Source organism: Periplaneta americana, chromosome 7, assembly GCF_040183065.1.
Source record: "Periplaneta americana isolate PAMFEO1 chromosome 7, P.americana_PAMFEO1_priV1, whole genome shotgun sequence".
NCBI lineage: Eukaryota > Metazoa > Arthropoda > Insecta > Blattodea > Blattidae > Periplaneta > Periplaneta americana.
The window spans coordinates 8,005,001-8,028,717 of NC_091123.1; the positions used below are offsets into that span (position 1 = coordinate 8,005,001).

The 23,717-nt window shown below is 35.7% G+C and overlaps 1 protein-coding gene across 1 annotated transcript in view; it reads left to right on the forward strand.

The window, feature by feature from the left end:
• LOC138702855 (U1 small nuclear ribonucleoprotein 70 kDa-like) overlaps positions 1–23,091 on the forward strand; it is a 29,290-nt gene extending 6,199 nt beyond the window's left edge. The window contains exons 6-11 of the mRNA XM_069830204.1: positions 5,567–5,648; positions 12,713–12,814; positions 16,947–17,184; positions 17,663–17,908; positions 20,417–20,496; positions 22,541–23,091. Coding sequence (XP_069686305.1) covers positions 5,567–5,648; positions 12,713–12,814; positions 16,947–17,184; positions 17,663–17,908; positions 20,417–20,496; positions 22,541–22,698 — 906 coding nt within the window. The 3' untranslated portion in view covers positions 22,699–23,091. The remainder of the gene's footprint in view (positions 1–5,566; positions 5,649–12,712; positions 12,815–16,946; positions 17,185–17,662; positions 17,909–20,416; positions 20,497–22,540) is intronic.
• The last annotated feature ends 626 nt before the right edge of the window (positions 23,092–23,717 follow it).

Genomic DNA, 23,717 nt, shown 5'->3' on the forward strand with positions numbered 1-23,717 from the left:
GACGACATTTATTATAACTAAAAAATTGAAACAATTATAAAGAAGAACGGCGGCCGGGTAGCTCAGTTGGTAGAGCAGCTGGCTACGGACTGGAAGGTCCGGGGTTCGATCCCAGGTGGTGACAGGATTTTTTCTCGTTGCCAAACTTTCAGAACGGCCCCGAGGCTCACTCAGCCTCCTATAAAATTTAGTACCGGGTCTTTCCCGGGGGTAAAAGGCGGTCAGAGCGTGGTGCCGACCACACCACCTCATTCTAGTGTCGAGGTCATGGAAAGCATCGGGCTCTACCTCCATGCCCCCCAAGTGCCTTCATGGCATGTTACGGGGATACCTTTACCTTTTTTTTTATAAAGAAGAACACACTAACTAAACTAAATTGTAAATTGTTTTAACAAAAAATAAACTAAAGAGCTAGTAATATATTACAGAACGCGAAAGCGAAAGATCACCAGACCAAATGTTTTCAATACGTACAACACACAGGCAGGCAGGCAGGCAAGACTGAGGACCCGACCACCTGACAACCATAAACAGTCTGACAGACTCTCACTACTGAAGCGTGTGGTGGATGGGGAGCAATTTTCACCCCTAACTTCTCCAAGTTCTAGGGTCGGATTTACCAGTCACTAACAGTACTACTACTACTACTGCTGCTGCTGCTACTACTACTGCTACTACTACTACTGCTACTACTACTGCTACTGCTGCTGCTACTACTACTGCTACTGCTACTACTACTACTACTACTGCTGCTGCTGCTACTACTACTACTGCTACTACTACTGCTACTGCTGCTGCTACTACTACTGCTGCTACTACTGCTGCTGCTACTACTACTGCTACTACTACTACTACTACTGCTACTACTACTGCTGGAGGAGAATATACTGTCTGTTGTCCTTGTCACCCGTTACTCTATTATAAGGGCTTATGAAATTTGCTTTAATTATGCCTCATCCTAGAAATGAAATACAACTCTCTGAGAAAAACAGAATATCAGAGAGTTCTTTTGAAGCATTTTGCCTTGGATGCCTTCATGATTTATTCCCGTATTTCTTCTTTTACTGTCTTTGCCTTTCACTTCCTAACTCCCATTTTCTGAAGATCCATTCTTGTATCCTGCAACCATCTTTTCTGTCTTTCTCTTTTCCTGGTGCTGTATATCTGGCCAAATAATATGATTTTGGGATTCAGTCATTACTTATTATTTCTATGTGTCCATACCAACTGACATTGGTGACATTTTGCAAACTTAACACTATCCTCCTTTCATTATATCATTTATCTCACAATTACCCCTCGTATTTCTAGTTCTTCTCTTTCATTTACTCCTTCGTGTACTGTATCCCTCTCATAGCTTTCCTTTCAAAAATGTTTAGCAGAATTATATGTGACAGTTGGTTGTATTGAATTCAATAGACCATCAAGGCACCAGTATTCAGTGAACCTCTCTAATGTATTACGTTTCTTTCATATTACTCCACCTATTTTATCTTTGCATGCTGTTATTCTTGGTTGAAATCCTGGGAACATTATTCTTATGTCCTAGGACTGAAATAAACTAGAATCTTCATTATTCAATACATTATTTTAACACTTATATATATATGATCACTGATGTACTGTTAAGTTATTTAAATACATAAATAATGACTTCACTGTGTTAACATTATAAATTTTTGGTGTTATGTAAACCTGATTAACTAGTTTCGATGTTATTTACATCATCCTCTGAATCCTAATGAGTTCCAGCAACATCTCACAGCCATAACCAAACCACACAGCAGTTCGACCTACTTAGAACACCTCACAAACTCCAACTATAAGCAGTAGTGGCTGGTGGCCAAAATAATGAGTGTGCTACAATCGCTATATCGGCCTACTGTATACACTTATATGTATTTATCTTAATTTGAGACTCGCCTAGTGACGAAATATGAAGTTTCTTCCTACTGCAGAACTTGTCAATTACCCTGGTGTTAAACCCCTCCATCTTGGACATCATTCTCTTTTCTATTGACAGTATTGCAAGAAAAGTGAGGCGATCCTGAGACATAGTGTTCCTTAAAAACGTTTTTATGCGTTTCAAGCAAGAAAAACATCTTTCTGGCTCAGCAGTGGTCATTATGTTGTAACCAACTTCGTTACTTCACAGAATGAATCCTGTAAATTGTTGGAGACTATGTATTGTAACAATTGAACAGCCATCTACAGTTTGGAAGTCGGGTCTTCCCTATATAACTCCAAGTTGTGTATTTAACACTTTTGTTCAGTATAGTATAGCTGTTGACAGCAACTTCAAGTTTGCATTCAGGAAAATAATGCGAAAAATTGTCAAAAAAATTTGCTGTTTAACAATTTTGTTGCGTCTAGATAGCTTAAAGACTGGAAACGATAAGTAGTTTCCTGAATTATACGATCACATATTTCCTTGGCTTCAATTTTCTGTGATTCCATTCTCTGTCGCTTGATGACTGATTCGGTAGGAACCTAAAAAAAAAGGTAGACGGCAGCAGCAGTCGGACACTTGAATTACCAAATACATTGTACATAGTTCCGAGTTCTTCCACAAACAAGCATTCTTTCATTACGCTTTACTTTTGCAATCTCCAAGCTGTGTTGTGCTGAAGCTGACTACAGCACTTCGCCGCATAAAAATAGCCAATCAGAGCAGTGATTCCAGCTTCGCACATGCGCATTAATTGTGTACATTCTCATGTAGAGTTTTGAGTAGCACAACGTACCCCCTGAGGCACCAAAGAGCAAAGACTAGACACTCTATAACGCGTCATGAACATAGCCACGGGAAATTGTCAAATGACAGATCAGATACTGTGGTATTACAAGTACATTATTTCAGCAAAAATTATCATTGTGCTGTAGCACATAAGGACGAGCCGCCCCTGACTATAAGTACAGCAACATAGATACTGACATGAAAATAATCCACATTCAACCAAAAAACCAGAAACTCGATACCCTAGAACAATGCGAAATTTACAAATACACAAAAACACACCCACAACACATCCTCAACAATCAATTGAATTCCAGAACACACACCCTTTTCGATACAATCATGAACACACCCCACCACAAGAAACCAGAAGATAGCACTGGAAGTCACTAGGATTCAAAGAATGATGCAAATAACATCTAAACTAGTCAGTCAGGTAACATAACACCAAAAATTTATAATGCTAACACAATGATTTTTTTCTCACCGAAAAGTTACAGTGTAGGACAAAAGTGTCATTCAAGTTTTAAAAAAGGTAAAGAGCTGAAGATTGTCATACAACAAATTCCTGAACATTAAAATATTATTTCATCTTCAAGGTTTTTCTTTTAATGCAAAATTGGGCTATGCAGAATAATTTATGATAATTGTGTTTTGAGTTTTGCTGTATGGAATATTTTAAAGTTATGTTTAAGTTCCACCATCAGGATCGTGTTGTCCACCTGGAGGGTTGTGTACTTGGTTGTGCCCTCTATGCCTAGTTAGTCCAAACAACTGGTTACTCCCAAGTTTATTCTAAAATTTTACGGAGGGACATAAGCTTTGAGTGCCGAAAAATGAGTGAAATTCGATATTTTTCCCTCGGCAATGAATAATTCTGTAACCTTGAAATCTAATATGCTCAACATACACTGTTTCTGCAATTGTATACTATTTTCAGATTTAGTGAAACTATCTCCGTTAAGGGTAATTAGCAATACAAAATTGCACCCTTAACTTGTGTTTATTAACACAGTTTCCCTGATAGCTCGAACAGTTTTTAAGATACAACAGTAAAATTTTGCATCCAACTGTTTCTTTTTCTTCTTCTTCTGATTTAAGTGTGTCTATTTCAACTATAGCACAAAATGGCCTATTATGTGCCCCATGAGCAGGAAAAGAACCCAGAAGACCTCAATGCAACACCAGCCTTGCAATGTTACTGGGTTTAATTTCTTGAAATCCCTGTATATACTTTTCAAGATAATGATGCCTGATTTCGCTTAAACCTGGCAATCCAGCAAAATGTGAGGTGATGACAGCCTCCATCCCACATTTCCTACAAGTTGGGTCATCACTAAGGCCCAATATGTGTAGGTGAACATTTAAAAAATTGGACCTTAGAAATTGAAATAAAATTTATTTTTAATATTCAATATTTCAAAGATTTTACGTGATGTTGTTCATATAACATTTAGGAATAAATTTTACTGCTGTGGAGTAAAAGTTAGCATTCCTGACCATGAAACGAGTGGGCCCAGGTTCAAATCCTAGTTGGGACAAGTTACCTGGTTGAGGTTTTTTTTTTCAACCCATTAAGAGCAAATGGTGGGTAACTTTTGGCGCTGGACCCTTGTATTGTATTGTATTGTATTGTATTTATTAACATTCCATGGTATTCATATATGCTTACAGCTAGAATATGGAACAAGTGAAAAAACTTAATACTATTATAAAATCTTAATTTATAGTCACAGTCTAGATGAAATATATACAGACAAGATTTACAATATAGTCTACTAGTACAACACAAAGTTTTAGTATCAATTTCATGAAGTGTTATTGAATGTCATGAATTCACCTACAGAATAGAAGGCATGAGAAATTAGGTACTTCTTTAATTTGGTCTTAAATAATTTTATGTTTTGAGTTTCATTTTTTATATTGATAGGGAGGCTATTAAAAATTTTTACTGCCATATAACACACTCCTTTTTGATAGCACGATAGACTTGCCGATGGAGTATGAAAGTAATTTTTTTGACGTGTATTTATGCTATGAACTGTTGAATTAGTTACAAAGTTTTCACGATTACATACGAGGAAGATTATTAATGAAAAGATATACTGACAAGCCATGGGCATTATTTGTAGTTTTTTTTTAAATAGTCCTACACGATTCCCTAGATTTGGCACCTACTATTATTCTAATTACTCTTTTTTTGTAATAGATTCATTTCGCTGGCATCACTTTCATCTCATTCAGATGCTATATGACGATAGCAGTTGAAAAAGCGTCGTAAAATAATCAATTTAAAAAAAAATTCAGGAATAAATAGAGAAAAGAATTACTCAGAAATATTGACATTTGTGGAAATTATCAGATAAACGACATTTCAATGCAGCTGCCATTTTGTATTGCTAATTACCTGTAACAAATATAACTAAATCTGAAAATAATGTACAATTGCAGAAATAGCGTATATTGAGCTTACAAAATTTCGAGGCTATGAAGTTAGTCATTGCTGAAAAAACGAAATTGGCTTCTACCAATTTTTCAGTACTCGAAGCTATGTGTGTCCCCTTAATTTGGCGCAATTTTTTATTCTCCTAATATTTTAATTTGGCACAGTCTTATCCTATTTCTTTTTGATCCAAACTTTTAATTTAATGCACTTTCGTTCTTGTTCTGAAATTTAATTTTGTTTTCAAATTTTAATTTAGCATAATTTTCTTATTCTTCTTTTTCTTACTGTAAAATTTTTTAATTTATGCAATTTTCCTACTCTTTCCTTTTTCCCATTCTTTAAAATTTTAGTTTGATACACATTATGATGATGACATGTTTCAGATTGTGGTGACTCACAACACGGTGAACGGCAAGCCTCGGGGGTATGCGTTCATCGAGTACGAGCACGAGCGAGACATGCATTGTGAGTAGCACTGGACACTTGCAGCAGCCGGGTAGCCACTGATGGCCCAGTTAAGGGATCAGAGTTATCAGAATCTGATCAGTTGTGGAAGCTTGTTCTTGCCTGTGGTTGTTGTTCGATGCTTTTGATACCCTTGTTTTGCAGGGCTTTGTCATTACACTAGCTGCACAGTGCGTTTTATATCTGTTCATTGAGATCGTCTTGAATTTTTTAAAGCTTTACTTTGCATTTACTTTGATCAGCAAGGAACAAGATGCATTATGGAAATTGTGTGCAGTTAAGTAGACTTTTCTAACACTCTCTCTCTCTGCACTTTTTCGTCGCCTTTTTCCCCCATGTCTGTGCATTTGTATTTTATGTACCATTTCACAATTATTTGTTCTCTTGTTTTTTTTCCTTCACTGCTTCCCATGACAAACCAGATCTGTTTCCACTGCTTGGGAACTTCTGACAACTTAACTGGGTCATCGATAGTGGAATTATTTGTTATGGCTTGTCCACAGTTGAGCATATTCCATGTCCAGTAAGATGGAGCAAGCATTTAGTTGGTGTCACCCTTTTTTTTAAGTACACATGTATATATGTTGAGAAGGAGACTTGATTTTGGAAATGCTTATGTAACACTTAATGAGCCAGCATAGTTTGCCAGAGAGAATATTAATACAGGTTTTTATCTTGTTCTTGGTACAGCATGGCGGGCCGCTGGCAACTAGTGCCCCCCCTTTGTGTGCAAAATCCAAACATTGCTGGCTAAAATAGGTTTGTATGTGTGGTAAGACCCAACATACAAAAAGACATAAAGTTATAATATTAGTACCCATTGCAGAGGGCTCAGATTGTGTTGTTGTTTCCCTTTATCTTAACGTTCTTCTTTTTTTTTTTTTTTAATTTGTCCTGGCACAAAATTTGTAATTTATTATTATTTTCTAGATGAGGTCCTTTCACAGGCTTTATTCCACCCGATCACATTAGTTTAAATGTAAGAAAAAGAAACAGGGCAATTGGAAAACTTTTGACATTCCCAGAAAGATATTTTAATTGAACCAAACAAGATCTAGATGAGGGCAGGAGTTTTGTATGGTGTAAAAGTTGCATAATTTGTTTAGAGAAAGATAATATATTTGTCAAACTGTACCCATCTCTGCCTGAAATGTTATGTGAAAGAAGTAATCAGTGAAACCTGTCTGAAACTCATTGCAATTATTAAAGCAGAGGAGGAGATTTAAAGATATTAATGAAGGACAATAGCATTGATGGAAATTTCACTTCACTTAGTTTTTGCTTTGTTTCAAGTGTATAAATATATACATCATATATGCCATAGTCCACCATACTGTCTCTACATCTCCATCACTGATATCTTTGTGGTGATTCAGCAAGATAATTATGTTTAAAGTATTCACAATCTTTTGAAGTGACAATTTATATAAAAAAAAATTGAAGGTCTTGCTGTTTTCTGATTCTCTGTTCTTCCAGCAACATATCCAGTATCATTGATAGAAAAAATGGATTCTGTAAAGGGAGATCTGGCACAGATGAATTTTTCACTCTCAAAATCCTGATTGAGAAAGAAAGAATTTAACGAGACCCCACACATCTTCAGTAATGAAGTAAATAACTGAAAATCTATAATAGAGGATTTCGACAAGGTGGCCTAGTTCTGTAACAATAAACATGAATGCTCATAAAGGACTGGAGAGAACTTCTGCATGGCAGCATACACACTGAAGTAAGATACGACAATTTTGTTTGTGATCAGCTATTGCTAGTCAATTCTGAGACTGCTCTACTACACAACCTTAATAAAATGGCAAAAGGTTATGACATGAAAATATCTTTCGAGAAATCTAAAGTTCTAGCCTTCAGAGGGAAACCTTAGGTACTACAAAATTTAGTTATGAGATCATCATCAATACAGAAACACACTAGGGTCAAAATTCATGTACTTTCATCCCTGATTATATTATCTCATAGCAGTGAAGCGAGGAAAAGTCAGAAAATTCAATGCCTCTAGAATTGCTGCAGCAGAAATGAGAATGAGATGGTACCACTGGTTATACGAAATGAGACCAAAATGAAACTCGGAAGAATTGAAGATAGAGTAGTTGGTAAATGAAGTGGACATGTCAACAGAATGGATGAAAGAATGATTCCTAAGGAAATCCTGCAGTAACTGCCTGGAGGAAAGAGATATGTGGGACGTCTGAGTAAGAGACCATGTGATGTAGTCATGATATAGTTTAAGAACAGTAGAGACACACAATTTGCATTTTTGTAACCAGAAGTTTATTTTCCTCAAAGTATTATCGAAACATCCATTTCGCATTTAGTATGTGCCCTCATTTTCAGAAAGGAAAAGGATGGATTAAATGAGTCACCTACAATCAAACTGCACTTTATGCAAAAATCTGATTTGTCAGAAAAGACGGAAAACTAGTGCAGTTAGATTCCACAAAGTGATTTTACCACTAAAGTTAAGGCAGATAATTTCTATACGTAAAGATTAATTTTTCTTCCTACAGAATTTATCTGTTACGGTAACAATGGTTATTAGAGGAGAAAAATTTGCTATGGCACCAGGGATCGAACCCGGGTCCTTGGTTCTATATACCAAGCACTAACCGGCAGTTGACGGCAGTTGACTTAATACATGTCGAACATGGAGTAAGGGAAAAACACTAGAGGAGGGAGATTCGATCCGGTGCTGTGGATTAAACTTTGGCATATCTCAGTGGTTAGAGCGCTTGGTACATAGAACCAAGGATCCGGGTTCGATCCCCTGTTCCGGAGCGAATTTTTCTCCTCTAATAACTATTATTAAGCTAATTTCTAGTTTGACTCCAAACGAGCAGTTTATCACATTCCCTGCAAACATCTGCACTGAAACATAACTTAATTCCATATTTCATAATTTGGAGAAAGTGCAGGTTGATTCTAGATGACTCAAATATGTCCTGAATAAAACAGTATCTCCTACCCAATGACACACTACATAAATATTAATTTAAAAAGAAGCTGTGTTACATTTTCAGCACAGTGAAATATGAATTTATATTATTAAGATGTACTTCACTTTTCAGTTTTTATACATAACATTCCCTACATATTCAAGCAAAACTACGAAACTTAAAATATCCAGTATAAAGATAGTGTTTCTTGAAAAGTCTATTTTGTTTTCCATATGATTCATCCGAAGATGGCGGACAAGGAAACTGTTAATAAATTTCGTCAAAAGAAAACTATGTACACAGCAGGCAGACCATGTTTAATCAAATTGTCGTTGGTATATTTTGCCACACACCATCTGATCTTAAAGCTTCACCTTGTTTCCAAAAATACGTTTTCAGTGGTTTATGCTTCAGTGCATGAGAAATTATGTTACTGATGTTACAGCTTTTAGTTTATTATTTTTTTATTTCCTTCAGTCATGTAACATGTAAGAATGAAGCTCTCCAAATATTGCATTTCATAAAATAGTTTTCCGTTAATTTCATACATCAGTTGTCAAAAAGTGAATAATTGTTTTGATAGTTTATAAGGGTATGAGTTAAGACTTGCTGTATTTCTTAAGTACATCACTGTTTATTACTTTACACTCAATTAGACTATTGAATAAAATGTGTGCTTTCTTTGCTAAAATAAAAAAATGACTACACAGAACAGCTGGATATTGTAGTATCCACAAGACAGGTTTCACTGTAAACTGTATTGCACAAGATAGAAGCCACACTGCCCCTCCACTCAATAAAAATTGTATTAGCCAATTCCTAAGTATGGAATTGCTGTATGTTCGTAGCTACTGTGGTTTCTGAAAAAAAAAAGTGTATTTTATAATATGAGAATAGTCAAAACTGATATTTCGAAAATATTTTAAGCACCATGGCAACAAAAACTACTCAATATCATGTAGCCTCACATCTTAGTCATATTAAACAACTTTTGGGTGAATTTATTTTCGTACAAGTTTTTAATTTATCTTAGCTATTTGTGGACAGATAATCTTCGACGAATTTACACATTCTTTCAACTGTCTTCCATGTTCATATGCAGTGCTACAAGTTTTCGTTATGTTTTAATGGTACTGAGATATCTTGTATCTGTGTATGTATGAGTTGAAAAGCTTATCATATAACGAGATATTGTGCAGGATTTGGGTCTCAGTGCCTTGCGAACTTTATAGTTTGTGCCAGGCTTTAACGTCCTTTTTTCGTGGATTTATTAAAACCTGTTTTATCCCCATCCTGTCCTACCTGTAATTAGCCAAAAACTATTTGTAGGGTTTCAGTAAAAGGCATTAAGAAGTCACTCCTGGGGGAGGCTGTGAAACATATTTTAATATCTTAGAAGGGCGATCAGCCAAGGGAAGATTCCCTCATCTGAGAACATGCATAATTAAGGCACAGTCTTAAAATGGTGGTTAGAAATAGAAATAATGTTTATCACTAGCGACTAGCAACATCTACTGATCTCGAGGTACTCTTGAATGTGATTCAAGTCTCTCGTGGGCTTATTAATTGATAGGATTCCCCCCCCCCCCCCCCGAGATTTTTCCCAACTGTAAGGCGACCATCAGGCAATAACATGGTGAGGTCTCAGACTCATCACGCCAAATCACTAAATAACCTAACTCCAAGCAGGAATAATAAAGATACCATATTTACTCGAACATAATATACCTAAAATCCAGGAAAAAATTACTGACTACTATAATACACACCTGTACCAAAAACCATTCAAGATTAAAATAATATTATCGGGACAGGTTATACGGGCACCTTACCTCAGCTCTACATCGCATTCATCCTCACTTGCAGTATCAGAACTGGAACTTCCATTCAACAGGTCCGTGCTGATGTTAGGACATTGATTGACAATGACTAACGCTATGCCACTCTTTCATCAGTAATTATTGGTAAATTCTTTTGGTTTATTTAAAGACATGCGACTCTTGAAAGCTCTATACATAAAATCTCAGAATAAAAAAAAGTCAGAAAGTCATTACCATAGTTAAAAATAATATTCGTAGTAATAATAATTGTCAGAAATGGACATGAAATTACGAATGAAGAGTGCATAAAAGTTGAGGAAAGTTGAACCTGCAATGGCTGATTCTGTCAGCAGTTTCCCAGCAAGTATCTCGTAGTATAAATAGGGTGTTAATTTAAATTTTATTAGAATGTGAGTGTTTGTGTGCGAATATACACCATTGAATGCAATACACGCCCAAGTTTTCAAGACAACGTTTTGTCAGAAAAATAAGTATTATAATCGCGTAAATATGGTATTGCTCTCCTTCATTTAAATAATGTAACATAATATTATATTATAAACCGATTTACCAACCAACAAACAAAATTATAAAAACAAACCAGAATTATATACTAGTAAGATAAAAATTGCAGTGGTCTTTGCTGACTTCACTAAATAAAATTTAGTTGCGATTCCCCAGGGTTTACATTTGGCCATGTGATTCTTTACCTAACTAAACATCATTCGCAATTGTTAGCCATCCAAGCAGGAGTGTACCAGTTCATGATCAGGCAAGAACAACAGGTATTAGGATTTCAACGTTATTTGAATTCAACAGTATGAAATAATAAAATTCATATAGTTCGAATAATAATCAAATTATAAAAATAAGACAGTAAAAGGATGGAACAGTTTTCTCGAGGTGGAATGGATTTAAAAGAAAAATAAATTATGAACTAGGTAAACAATATTTTATTTGCGAGAAGCAACTGCAAGTAAGAGAACAGTAAGACTTAATACAAGTATGGTTAAATCTGGTACAATACAGTTATTTGCTGATTTGTCATAATATACGATGGGTACAGTTTCGTTAAAAGTTGTGCACAAATTAAAATATACAAATTGCACTTACATCAGACAAACTGCTGTCTTCTTGTACATTGATAACATTGTATCAATTTGACAATTAGTCAGAAAATTAAATATTCTGGGCCGTGACTAAATAGATGAGTGTGTGGATGCATACATGTTTTCAAACCTGAATAATAAAATAATAATAATAATTTGGGGCTGCCACAGGATTATAAAATTAGGGTTTCTTTTGTTTTTGTACATTCTTGGCATTAATTGCAAGGGCATGTTGAAAATTGTTAGCAGGGAATTTAATCAGCATAAAATTTGATCAGAAATTTGCTCAGTAAATTGGCAGCCCATGTATGTATGCTTGGTGTAGATTAAGAGGGGTGGGTTTTTGAGTTGAATTGCGCGTGGTGACGTAAGTAAAATGGCGCACCAGGTAAATAAAACAAAGGAGGAATCCGTTCACCTGTTCGTTTGGCTCATCTGATACGCGAGATACTCCTCTAGAAATACCGCATCACAGATTTGCACTTTACCGTGTTGCGTAAGTAAGGATCGGTAGGTATACACGGTTCTGATAATAATTGTACTCAACAGCAGTGTGTTACCACAGTTTTTTAATTTGCATGATTCATTTTCACTATTGTCGGTGGGCACACTGTTTTAAAAATGGACTAGCTTAAAAAGGTAAATTGCCCATACAAATTTTTTCGTGTGTGGTTTTAAGATGAATATACAACCGTATCATAAGTATGAGTTTACAAAAAGAAAGAAAATGAAATGTATCCATGACATTGGAAGAAAATAAGGGTGGGTATTGCACAGGTAATGATGCAGACATTATTTCTCTATTTCTGGTAACAAAATAGATTTTAGTTCCCATTGGATTTCTGTTCTTCCTTCCGTGATGTATCCTGCTCTCTCCTCTTACATTCCAGCATTCGTCCCTGCAGCCAGGAGGCCTTAAACCCCACAGAGTGAGTCACAGGAGAAGGTTACAGTTTTATTTTAAGTGCTAGACACAGATTGCCTGACAATTTATATACCTGACCAATCATTCCTGAGCTTCGACTGTTGCATATTTAACACAGCTGATGCTTACTGTCACTGTTGTAGTATGCAGCAGTCAAGCAGAGAGCTGGCACAGGTAAGAAGGAATGTTGGCTTGGTATATATAGGTTTGGAGAGACGAACTAACATTTCTGTCACATCTCATCGGCTCTTCTGCATTACAGCTGCCTACAAGCATGCCGATGGCAAGAAGATTGATGGTCGGCGTGTCTTGGTGGATGTAGAGAGAGCTCGAACTGTGAAGGGATGGCTTCCCAGAAGACTAGGTATGTTCAAATCTATCGTTATTCTTTGTTATATATTATACCAGATGGATTATTCGATGTCACAACTTAGAGAGAATAAAAATTAAGTAGATATTATAGTTGCGATGCTGTTATTCCCGGCGTGACTCCTCTTTGCTTACATCTTAGGAAGTGAAGGCTCTATAAAGTCTAGGTAGGTAGTATCGTTCGCCATTTTTGTTCTTTCGTTGCCGAGCTACTAGACGAGGAATCTGTTTGCCACACCGTTAAACATTATATATTATACCAGATGGATTATTCGATGTCACAACTTAGAAAGAATAAAAATTAAGTAGATACTATAGTTGCGATGCTGTTATTCCCGGCGTGACTCCTCTTTGCTTACGTCTTAGGAAGTGAAGGCTCTATAAAGTCTAGGTAGGTAGTATCGTTCGCCATTTTTGTTCTTTCGTTGCCGAGCTACTAGACGAGGAATCTGTTTGCCACACCGTTAAACATTATCATGTCGTAGCTCCTATGATAATAAATCAAACGCACTGTAATTCAGCAAATAATGTCCTCGTGTGCTTTCTGTGAACACTAACAAAAGAGTCAAAATGGCGGGCGATTATATTAAGTATTTATCGAGCCTTGGGAAATGCATAACGTCATCATCAGCGAATCACAAGACGCACACATTTAAATGTAGTCGACCTGCAACGTGATTGGCTGCCAGAAATAAGAGCAATGGGACTATAGTAGTATCAAATATTAGTACTAGTAATTGCTTCCAGTTCGTACTGAAAAGTACTAGCTGTTTTTTAAAATTCTGTTTGAATAATCTTTTACTGGTGCTTATAAGTCAATAGTGGATAAACTTCAGTAACTACTTCCTATTCAACTGTGTAAACTACATGATTCTTATCAACACTGATTGCTTAAAGTTGACCATGAAATTTTAAAACAATCAGTAGTGTTTATGAGACTTACATAACCTCAGTTTTCATTTGAAAGATGAAGAGTACACGGGAAAAATGATGAATGTCACAATTTTGTTAAGATGTTATGTAATACATGATTACTACTCTCTTCAGTGTTGCTTTTTATTAAAACTGATAAAAAGGAGAATTATCACCATGGACACGGTCATTCTTTCCTTCATTTTCAATAGGAACAGAGTAAATTTTGCAGTAATACTGAATTAGGTCATTACCTCACCTTTAACAAAAATTTGGCATGCCTATTGGTATCACTTTTGAGGTTGCAACCTATCTTCAGACTGTTGGCCATACATATATATATACACACACAGTGTGAATTCTGACTCACAATCAGAAAATAGTGTAAGTTATGAAAACGATAACTTCGATTTGCATAATCTACTGCTTTGAGGTGAACTAGCAACAGCAATTTGATAGCCTGGATCAGTAAAAATCTAAGAAAAATTTCAATATTCTGTTCGTTAGTTAAGACACCTCTTCATGTCTAATTACTTTCTTCCAAAAAGTAAGGTGCAGTCCACTCCACATTTTCCTCTGTGAATCCAAAAAAACTGTGGCAATCTGTTCTTTGGTCTTGACTGGTTCTCTGCATAGTTATGCCTTCCTACTTTCATAAAAGTTGTCATTATTAATGAGATATTACAATTACGTTAAAACATATGCATGGTCTGTACCAGACCTGAAAATTTCGTAGTATTTTCTGGCATAAACAAGTAAATACTTTTATTCACTCATTGAACTGCAGGTTCTCTATCCAACTGAATTAGATACATGAGGTGGTTTTAGTAAACTCTTAGCCTGACATAGTTGTTTTATCTTAAATTATGTTTTCTGTCATAACTTTACAAAACTTTCCACCCTTATTCTTTCTGACCATCTTCTGCTAGGAAAAGAGGACTACCCCCACTCTTAAACATTCCTACCTGCCTGCCGGTTTACTTGTTTTGCACAGGCAAGTGCCATGACTTTGGAATAACTGTCACCTGTCACAGCAATGAATTCTGCTGTCATTGCAGTTATTTTCTTGACCCACATTTTCCCCCCCCCCCATTGGATATACCTAACACAATTGTTTTCTCGCAGTCTTCTCTGTTCTACAGTGGAAGTCATACAGGCTTCTACAATGGTGTTAGCCTAACAATTGAATAATAAAATTTTGTGATGGTTGGAATAAAGTAAATGGTTTTTCCATTCCCTTCCTTAGGTTGCCTACCTGACTTATGGAGGGCGCATTAACTTCTTATGTCATTTCAAGAAGAGAGGACTTTCCAATAACCATCTTATTGATAAGATGCACCTCATACCTGCTTATTGTTCACTATTCGTGTATGCACCTTGACGACATGGAAAACCCACTGCACTGTTATTGCATAAGTATTTTTGAGTTAGGTGTGGATTGTTCTAGTATTAATATATTGCATTCATGTGTACAATATAGCAATTTGAGTAGTACAAGACAATCAAGCAGTATAACAATATAATGTAATTTTTGAACTAATTAATCCTCGTAATATCTTGTAAAAACAATTTAATACTCTGAATGTCATATAGGAATGATACTATCACATCAATTTTTAATAGAAAAAATTCTGCTCTGTCTTTTACACTTTCTCTTTTACATTCGCAATAAAATAACATGATATTCTAATATACTACATTCAGTTAAAATTAGTTAGTTCAGGAATATATCGTCGCTGTGCCTTCAAAATCTGCTGTGTGTTTTTAAAAAGATGTTCTAGGAGAAAGAAAAAAGCCTCGTCACTTTTAATTCCACTTATTTTCAAAGCTACTTTCGGTATAATTTCATCATTACATGATAACTGATGAAATTATGAATTGAAAATCGAAGGAATTAAAAGTGACGATGCTTTTTTCTTTCTCCTGCAAGATCTTTAAAAAACACATAGCGGATTTTGGAGGCACAGTGACGGTATACTGTATATAATCGAGTATAAACTGGAATTATATGAACTACAGAAATAAAATAAGTTGGAATCTGGGTCATTTGTGAAGGTAAGAATGCTCCAAGTTACAAAATAGAAGTCAGCTATGTGACACTAATGAAATATATTTTTAGACATTTGTAGATCTTTTAATGGTAGATAAGAGTGTTAAAAATTGATAATTATACTATATAGTAGCCTGCGAAAAGACTTTTAACACTACTGTGAAAATTATTTTTTACACTTTTGTGCTGATTGTCAATTGTTTCCCCACTAGATGTCACATGGCATCAATTGCAACCGATCTATAAAGCAGTTCAAACACTGGCAGGCCTACTTTTAAAAATGATTGTTTTTGGATAAGAAACATAGAAATTAAATAAATTGCTTCAACAATGTTGTATTGATAAATATTTGAAACAAGCAAGAATTAAATGTAATTACCAAGGCCCGGATTTTGATGACCTTAAAGTTAATGACACTGAGTATACATCATTAGTTGTGTCTAAGAATATGTAAGATTAAACGTCTGGTTTATACTACTTTGAAATTCAAAGACTTTGCTAAGCACATAGTATTTCAAGTCAAAAGAATTGTTTCTGTGTAAACCGTGCACAGATTTTGTTACCTGCTGTGAGGATACTGTAATCTTCCTTTGTTTGCGTTCATTGTGAAGGAATTAGTGAATATATTTCAGAGTTAATGTTCACCAGACCATAACAAAGTACCCAGTGACAATGAGGATTGTGCCTGAAATAGAGGAAATGTTTGCTGATCCTGAACTGTACTGTGTTACAACACTAACTTTCAGGCATTCAAAATCCAGGCCTTTGCAATTACAAAAAAAAAGATAGCCTTCACCCAGATTTGAACCAGAAGTCTCTCGGTCTACAGTTGAATGCTCTACCACTGAGCTATACCATCACTTGGTTTTAATGTGATAAAGTTTCACTATTATAATGAGGGAAATGCAGCAGTGAAGAAGTTGGGAGAATTGTCTCCATATCAACACAGATAGACGACTGTTTAAAAATAGTGTACAACACATATGTTAAAAATGATTTTATTTTGTTTGTAAGTTTGCTTCAGTTGACTCGTTTTGCAAACATTTCTTGCCATTTTACCAAAGAGTCAGAACCTACCGTTCACTTGAATGGAATTGTTATTTATAGGGATGTATGATTGCATTCCTCTCCTTGGACTGATGTCATTATGTGTTCTGGTTTGCAGGTGGGGGACTGGGAGGCACAAGGAGGGGAGGCCCCGATGTGAACATCAAGCACTCGGGGCGTGAGGACAATGAGAGGGAGCGTGAGCGGTACCGACTGGAGAGAGAACGAGAGTCAGCTAGGGGCGGCAACCCAGATAGAGACCGTATTGACAGGGATAGACCTGACAGGGACAGGAGGCGCACACGAAGCAGGGATAGGGATAGGATAGACAGGGACAAGCGTAGGAAGTCCAGAAGGTACATATACAGTTTAATTTAATTAACTAGCTTCTTGGGTACTTAGATTGGTCGGATAATGTAGTTGAGTAGTTGCTTAAAATTATCTAGTTACCCAGTTAGTTTTATTGCATTAAAAAGGCTCATAACATGAACCCTCGTTGAGGAATTTAGCCTGTCTCAAAACTGGCATTTCACTGCAAACCCTTCTGATTCCTAAGAAAATCTTCTTGTGGTACATTGAGTCTAACACTTGTAGAATAGTCAGTAAAAAGCTGTGGTCTATTAGAAGAGAATTAATCATCCTTTTTGGCCAAAGAATCAACTTCTTTGAGCAAGTAGATAACACTGTATTGTTCTGTGATGTGTTTCAATTTTTGTTTGTTACTTTCTTTTCCATAATAATTGATAAGAATTGCACTGCATAAATATCTGCTAGCACTTCTGCATTTATTGTAGTCATATTGCTGGTGCTGAAAGTGGTGAAATTTTGTTTCAGCCGCTCGAGAGACAGGAAACGTCGTCGCAGCCGCGAACGTGTCAAGGAAAAGGATCCAGACATCGAAGAAGTGGAGCGAGATGATCGTGATCGAGTGCGCGACAGGGACAGAGATCGTGATCGTGACAGGGACCGTGATCGCAAGCGGAGACGAAGCCGCTCCAGGGACAGGGACCGCGATCGAGATCGGGGTGACAGGGATCGAAAGAGGGACAGAAGAGACAGGGATCGCGACAGGGGTGACAGGTAATGCTTTGAAAGCCTCTGTATGCCGAGTGTGGTCCTGCAAGTCATATTCATTATTACTACTACTACTGTTATTATTATTATTATTATTATTATTATTATTATTATTATTATTTCATTCAGAAGTTGGCTGTCATTTGAATGCCTCTGGTAATAGAAACATGAATGCTGTACAGTATTTTCATCCTCATTATATAGACAGTACAGGGACAGAGACGTAGGGAAAGATTAATATGTACAGTTACAGATGTGATTCATTGGTAGAGTTCACGTAGCAGCTGATATTCAGTTAATTTCAATTGTACTTATGTTTAACTCACGTACCATATGCAGCCAATAGTATTCAACTTTTACAAAAAAAAACCTGCTCTAAAGAATCCTGACCATACAGCTCTTGATCCCGAGTACTTCAGACATATCTACAGATAATCCTACATTACTGATATAGATATATTGAATTTTACATTGAACCATTTTGTAATGTGTGCACCGTTCCCAAATGGATTCTGTTATGCTCTATTTTACAGAGACATTTTTAAGACTGTTTTGTAGTGAATATTATATTCTATTACAATTGGTTTGTTTCCAAAACCTGCAATTTTGTTAAAAAAAAAACGATTTTGACCCAATTGCATAATAAACACATTTCTTAATTCTGAATCCAATGCTAAAGTTATTTTTTTGTCAATTTCTGCTATTTGTAACTGAAAAGTAATATTTAAAACTGTGATATATATATATATATATATATATATATATATATATATGTTTTCAAAACCTTTTATTTTGTTTTTCAGGCTAAAACCCATTATCTTATATTGTATTTTAATTTAGAAATTGTTGGTAAACATTTAGAAATTATTGATAAACTCTGAAGTATTCTAGTAAATTTAGTACAGACACAGAAACAACATTTGGACACTTGAATTTTTTTTTTTTTCTGGATCTGTACATAAAATGGTATAAATAACTGTACGTACATATGAGGGGCTCACAACCAGAGTGGACCAAGTCCACCAGTGATCAGTTTGTGGATTAATACAATCTCGGATGAAGAAAACTTAGATTTATTCATTGCCATATCAAACAAAGTCCATAACTCATTTGTTACTCCACAGAGGGCAGCATTTCTTATGGAAGGTGAAGGTTGCTAAGCATGAGCCAGGAACTTTAAGACTCAATATCTGAGAACTATTCCAGATGGACTTGATCCACTCTGGTTGTGAACCCCTCATATATATAGTGTTCTGCCAAATGGCAGATCTTTCACTGCAAACCCAGCATTCTCCAATCTTTCCTATTTTCTGCTTTTCTCTTAGTCTCCACATATGATCCATATAACTTAATGTCGTCTATCATCTGACATCATCATCTACCCCAAACTCTTCTCCCGTTCACCATTCCTTCCAGTGCATCCTTCAATAGGCAGTTTCTCCTCAGCCAGTGACCAACCCAATTTCTTTTTCTCTTCCTGATCAGTTCAGCATCATTCTTTCTTCACCCACTCTTTCCAACACAACTTCATTTCTTATTCTGTCTCTCCATTTCACACGCTCCATTCTTCTCCATATCCACATTTCAAATGCTTCTAGTCTCTTCTCTTCACTTCATTGTAATGTCCATGTTTCTTCCCCATAGAATACCACACTCCACACAAAGCACTTCACTAGTCTCTTCCTTGGTTCTATTTCCAGAGGTCCGCAGAAGATGTTCCTTTTTCTATTAAAAGCTTCCTTTGCCATTGTTGTCCTCCTTTTGACTTCCTGGCAGTAGCTCATGTTACTGCTTATAGTACACCCCAAGTATTTGAAACTTTCTACTTGCTTTACTGACTTATTCAGTATTCGAAAATAACTGTAAGATAAGAATAAATATGAATTCTTTTAAAGTTGGCTGATATATTCAAAGCCAGCATTTTTCTCCTTCCTGTAAAAATAATTGAAAGTGAAATAGCAGATTTTGGAAACAAACCAGTTTCTGCTTTAGTGTCCCACATCCAGTGCACTTCAATCTTCAGATTCTTATATTTTAAGTTTTTTTTTTTTTTTCAGCCTGCTTTCATAATGTTTCTACTGATGGGCTTGTAACATCTACAGCTAAGCACACCCTGTTCTGTTTCTTATTATTCTCAAACGTGTTAAATGTCACTGCTCTGTCTATATTTATAGATTGGTTTCAAATTATTGTTGATTGTCCATCTTTCCTTGTTGATAGTGTTTTTAATTTGTGTCAGTACCATTTTTCTGTTTCTGCCTCTATAATTCCTTGACAGATGAGGATGTTTTTTAATAAATAAGATAAATTGCTTTTCAATTTGTACAAAATGTGTTCTGATTTATATGTACACGTAATAGCTGTGTAAATTTATTTTATTGCTGTGAAATACATAAATGATGCCACGAGGTGGATGTAACATGACCAGTTGATGCTGTTTTGTCCATTTAATATTAGCTTTGCTTATGCACTCAGTCTGCCTGTGAATATGATTTATTGTATCTTATTTTGCAGAGACACCAAGGACCGCAGAGATCGCGAGTTTGAACGCTCTGAGGAGAAGGAGATCAGAATCAAACAAGAGCCACCAGATGGTAAGAAATGCTCCAGTCCTTGATATTGGTTAGAGGAAATGCGATAATAAAATAAAAACTGTGTTAGGATGAGAATAAGCTCAAGTAACTGATGAATGCATATAGTTTATAAACATTGTTCAGAGACTTTGTGCACAGATCAGACAGAAGTCTTGCAAAATTATCTTCAATATTTTCCCTTCTTTGCTTGCCGTTTATACATTTAATTTTTCTTCAGAATGTTTCCTTTGAAAATTCAGAGTAGGAAAATACAAGAACACTTCGTTTTATTTGATATATTTTCACCCAACATATTTGGTCCTGCTGACCTTCACATTCCCGTATTTGGGCCAGCAGTCCCTTTCTTACACTATTTACAACATTACACATTGACATGTAGTGACCGAAATGCATGCTCTTGACTATGTCTTTACTTGTCCCTTCATTCTCACTTATTACTCACAAAGATTTATATCACATTACTCCTAACAACTATTCAGTTTCTACTTCACTCCATCCTTTCTCTTTAATTAAAGATCTAATTCTTTCTTACAAATTAAGTAATTTCTGTTATTTTGATCTTATTTAAATATAGAAGACATACACACATATAGATTAGTTTGTCCACACCTGTGGAGTAACGGTCAGCACGTCTGGCCGCGAAACCAGGTGGCCCGGGTTCGATTCCCGGTTGGGGCAAGTTACCTGGTTGAGGTTTTTTCCGGGGTTTTCCCTCAGCCCAATATGAGCAAATGCTGGGTAACTTTCGGTGCTGGACCCCGGACTCATTTCACCTTATTCGGACGCTAAATAACCTAAGCTGTTGATAAAGCGTCGTAAAATAACCTACTAAAAAAAAATAGACTAGTTTCAGCAATACTGAATAATATTGTCACTATTTAACTGGAGATAACACTTCCAAAACACACCAACACTTAAAATTCACTCTATAGAAACACTGCTTAACTTGATTTGAGAACTTTCATCTTAGAGTCCACTGTAATTATAAAAACAATTTCGTATACTTGAAAAAAAGTGCATCTGTGGTTATAATCTACCAATTCCCTAACCTTACAGTGAAATCATTTTGAATGTCTCCTATTGATGTGAGATCGTTCATGAGTGCACATGTTTGTTGTGTTCCATTCTTCCAGAGTATAAGTTGACTCATTGGCCATAGTTTAAACACAATCACCACCTATAATTTAAAAAAATAAAATAACAATGATGTCTGCAATTCATAAGGACCAACGAGGCTTTTTGCTCACACTGTAGATTCTTCTGCTAAAGATCTGTTTTGCGTACTTGTTATATAAATAACTATAATCATACATTAACACAGGGTGATTCAGTGACTGTGTTACTAAATTTTAGGAATGACAGAGGAGACAATTATGAACAACTTTCATATAGAAACTTATGTCCAGAAACATTCCATTTGGTAATTACAACCCTAGATATGTTAGTGTAATCAGCTAGAATCGAACTCAAGGTCATCCTTTTGAAGTTCTGTTGCAGACAACCCATTCCTGTAAACGTTGGTGATTTTTCACAAACATAGTAGAAGCTAGTTCGCATTTTAAATGATATTTTGACTGGTTAAACCTTGCAGCTTGCTGATATGCATTTCATTTATGAAAGAGCAACAGGACATGGGTTCCTATATGAAATTTGTTCATAATTGGTGGGTGCAAAAAGTGCATTAACTCCCAATTTTTCACAGCATCCTCTTACATTTAAACTTGTTTAGATTCTTAAATTAAAATTGACGTTCAAATGTTTTAAGAAAGATTAACTTTGCTCTAGTAAACACTATAAGAGGATCACGAAACAGATGAGGATTTTGGGGAACTATTTAAACTTCAAAAATAATTTTTCTCGAAAACAACTTTTATGAAGCTAACGCCCTTTTCCCACCCACCTGCCAATTGTCTCTTCTGTCATCCTTAGAAGTTAGTAACATAGTCACTGAATCACCCTGTATAATTACATAAAATTATAAGGTAATGGTTATTTAATTACTGTGTGATTTATACAGTGCTAAGTGATAAAGTCTCATTTTCAGATTATCCTGATTATGCTGCAGCGAACTATGAGGAAGGAAACTATGAAGACACTGCAGTGAAGTACGAGAGAGACGAAGATAGATACAGAGAAGGAGAGGAGGAAAACGAAGCAAATGGCAGGAATTACAATAACGAATATGAAGGAGAGGATTACTGAGATGCAAGTAGAGTGGCTGGTCGGTTTGGCACAGATTGGTGTTTCTTCTTAACGTTGTTCTCTGTTAGAGATACATATTACGGGACTTGGTGACAACACAGAGTTCGTTAATATATGTAAATATCTTACTTGCTTTTATTCGTTAGTTCTGACTCTGCTGCAAGAGTCTTGGAAAACATTGTGGCAATGCTTTTACACTTGTGAATTTTTTTTTGGCAAGTTGTGTAAATGTTTAATGAAGTACCCTTAAATTAAATAAAATTAGAGAGATTAGTAGTTATGATTTGTGTACATGAGATGAACTTGTCAATTAAAGATTTTCAGATTTCAGCTCATCACAAAGAGAATGTCCAAGTTTAGGTTTCACTCGTTAAATATGCTTTGTATTTCCTAGCTCAACAATCGTATTTCGTTTTGAAATCTCGTTTCACCAAGAATTTTGTTGAGTTTTCTTCTTCCTTCTCCTTTGCACCTCTTTCATTGCCTTTCTCCCCATTTCCTCCTGGTATAGCTTTTCCTGTGTTTGTTTCTTAATTCGTCTCTGTTTTAACTAACATTCCTCTGGTTGTAGTACATATTTCATGTATTAAATAACTCGGTTTGTCATTAATTACGTTGCTGGAAATTATCCATGCCATATTCATACATAAAGGGATGTCATTATCTTCTCGTTCCATGTTTCTGGATGTTTGTACACCAGTTACAATTGCAAGGTGAAGACTTTGACACAAAAAAGCACTTGCAGCACATAATCAGTACATTAAAACATTTCGTGTAAAGATGTTGATATTGTAAATTCCATGAACATCATTCCATGATGAAACTGGATTTGGAATTTCATGAAAATAGCTTGTGCAAATGTAGTGTTGCTCATGAAAGGATACTCAGTACAAAATAAAATAAAGAATGAACTTTGGATATGACTATTCTATTTGTTTCGAAAAGTTTGTTCCGTTGGATAAAGGTTAGAATGCATGCAATAATTTATTGTTCTTGCTGTGTGAGGACTGCAATATGTG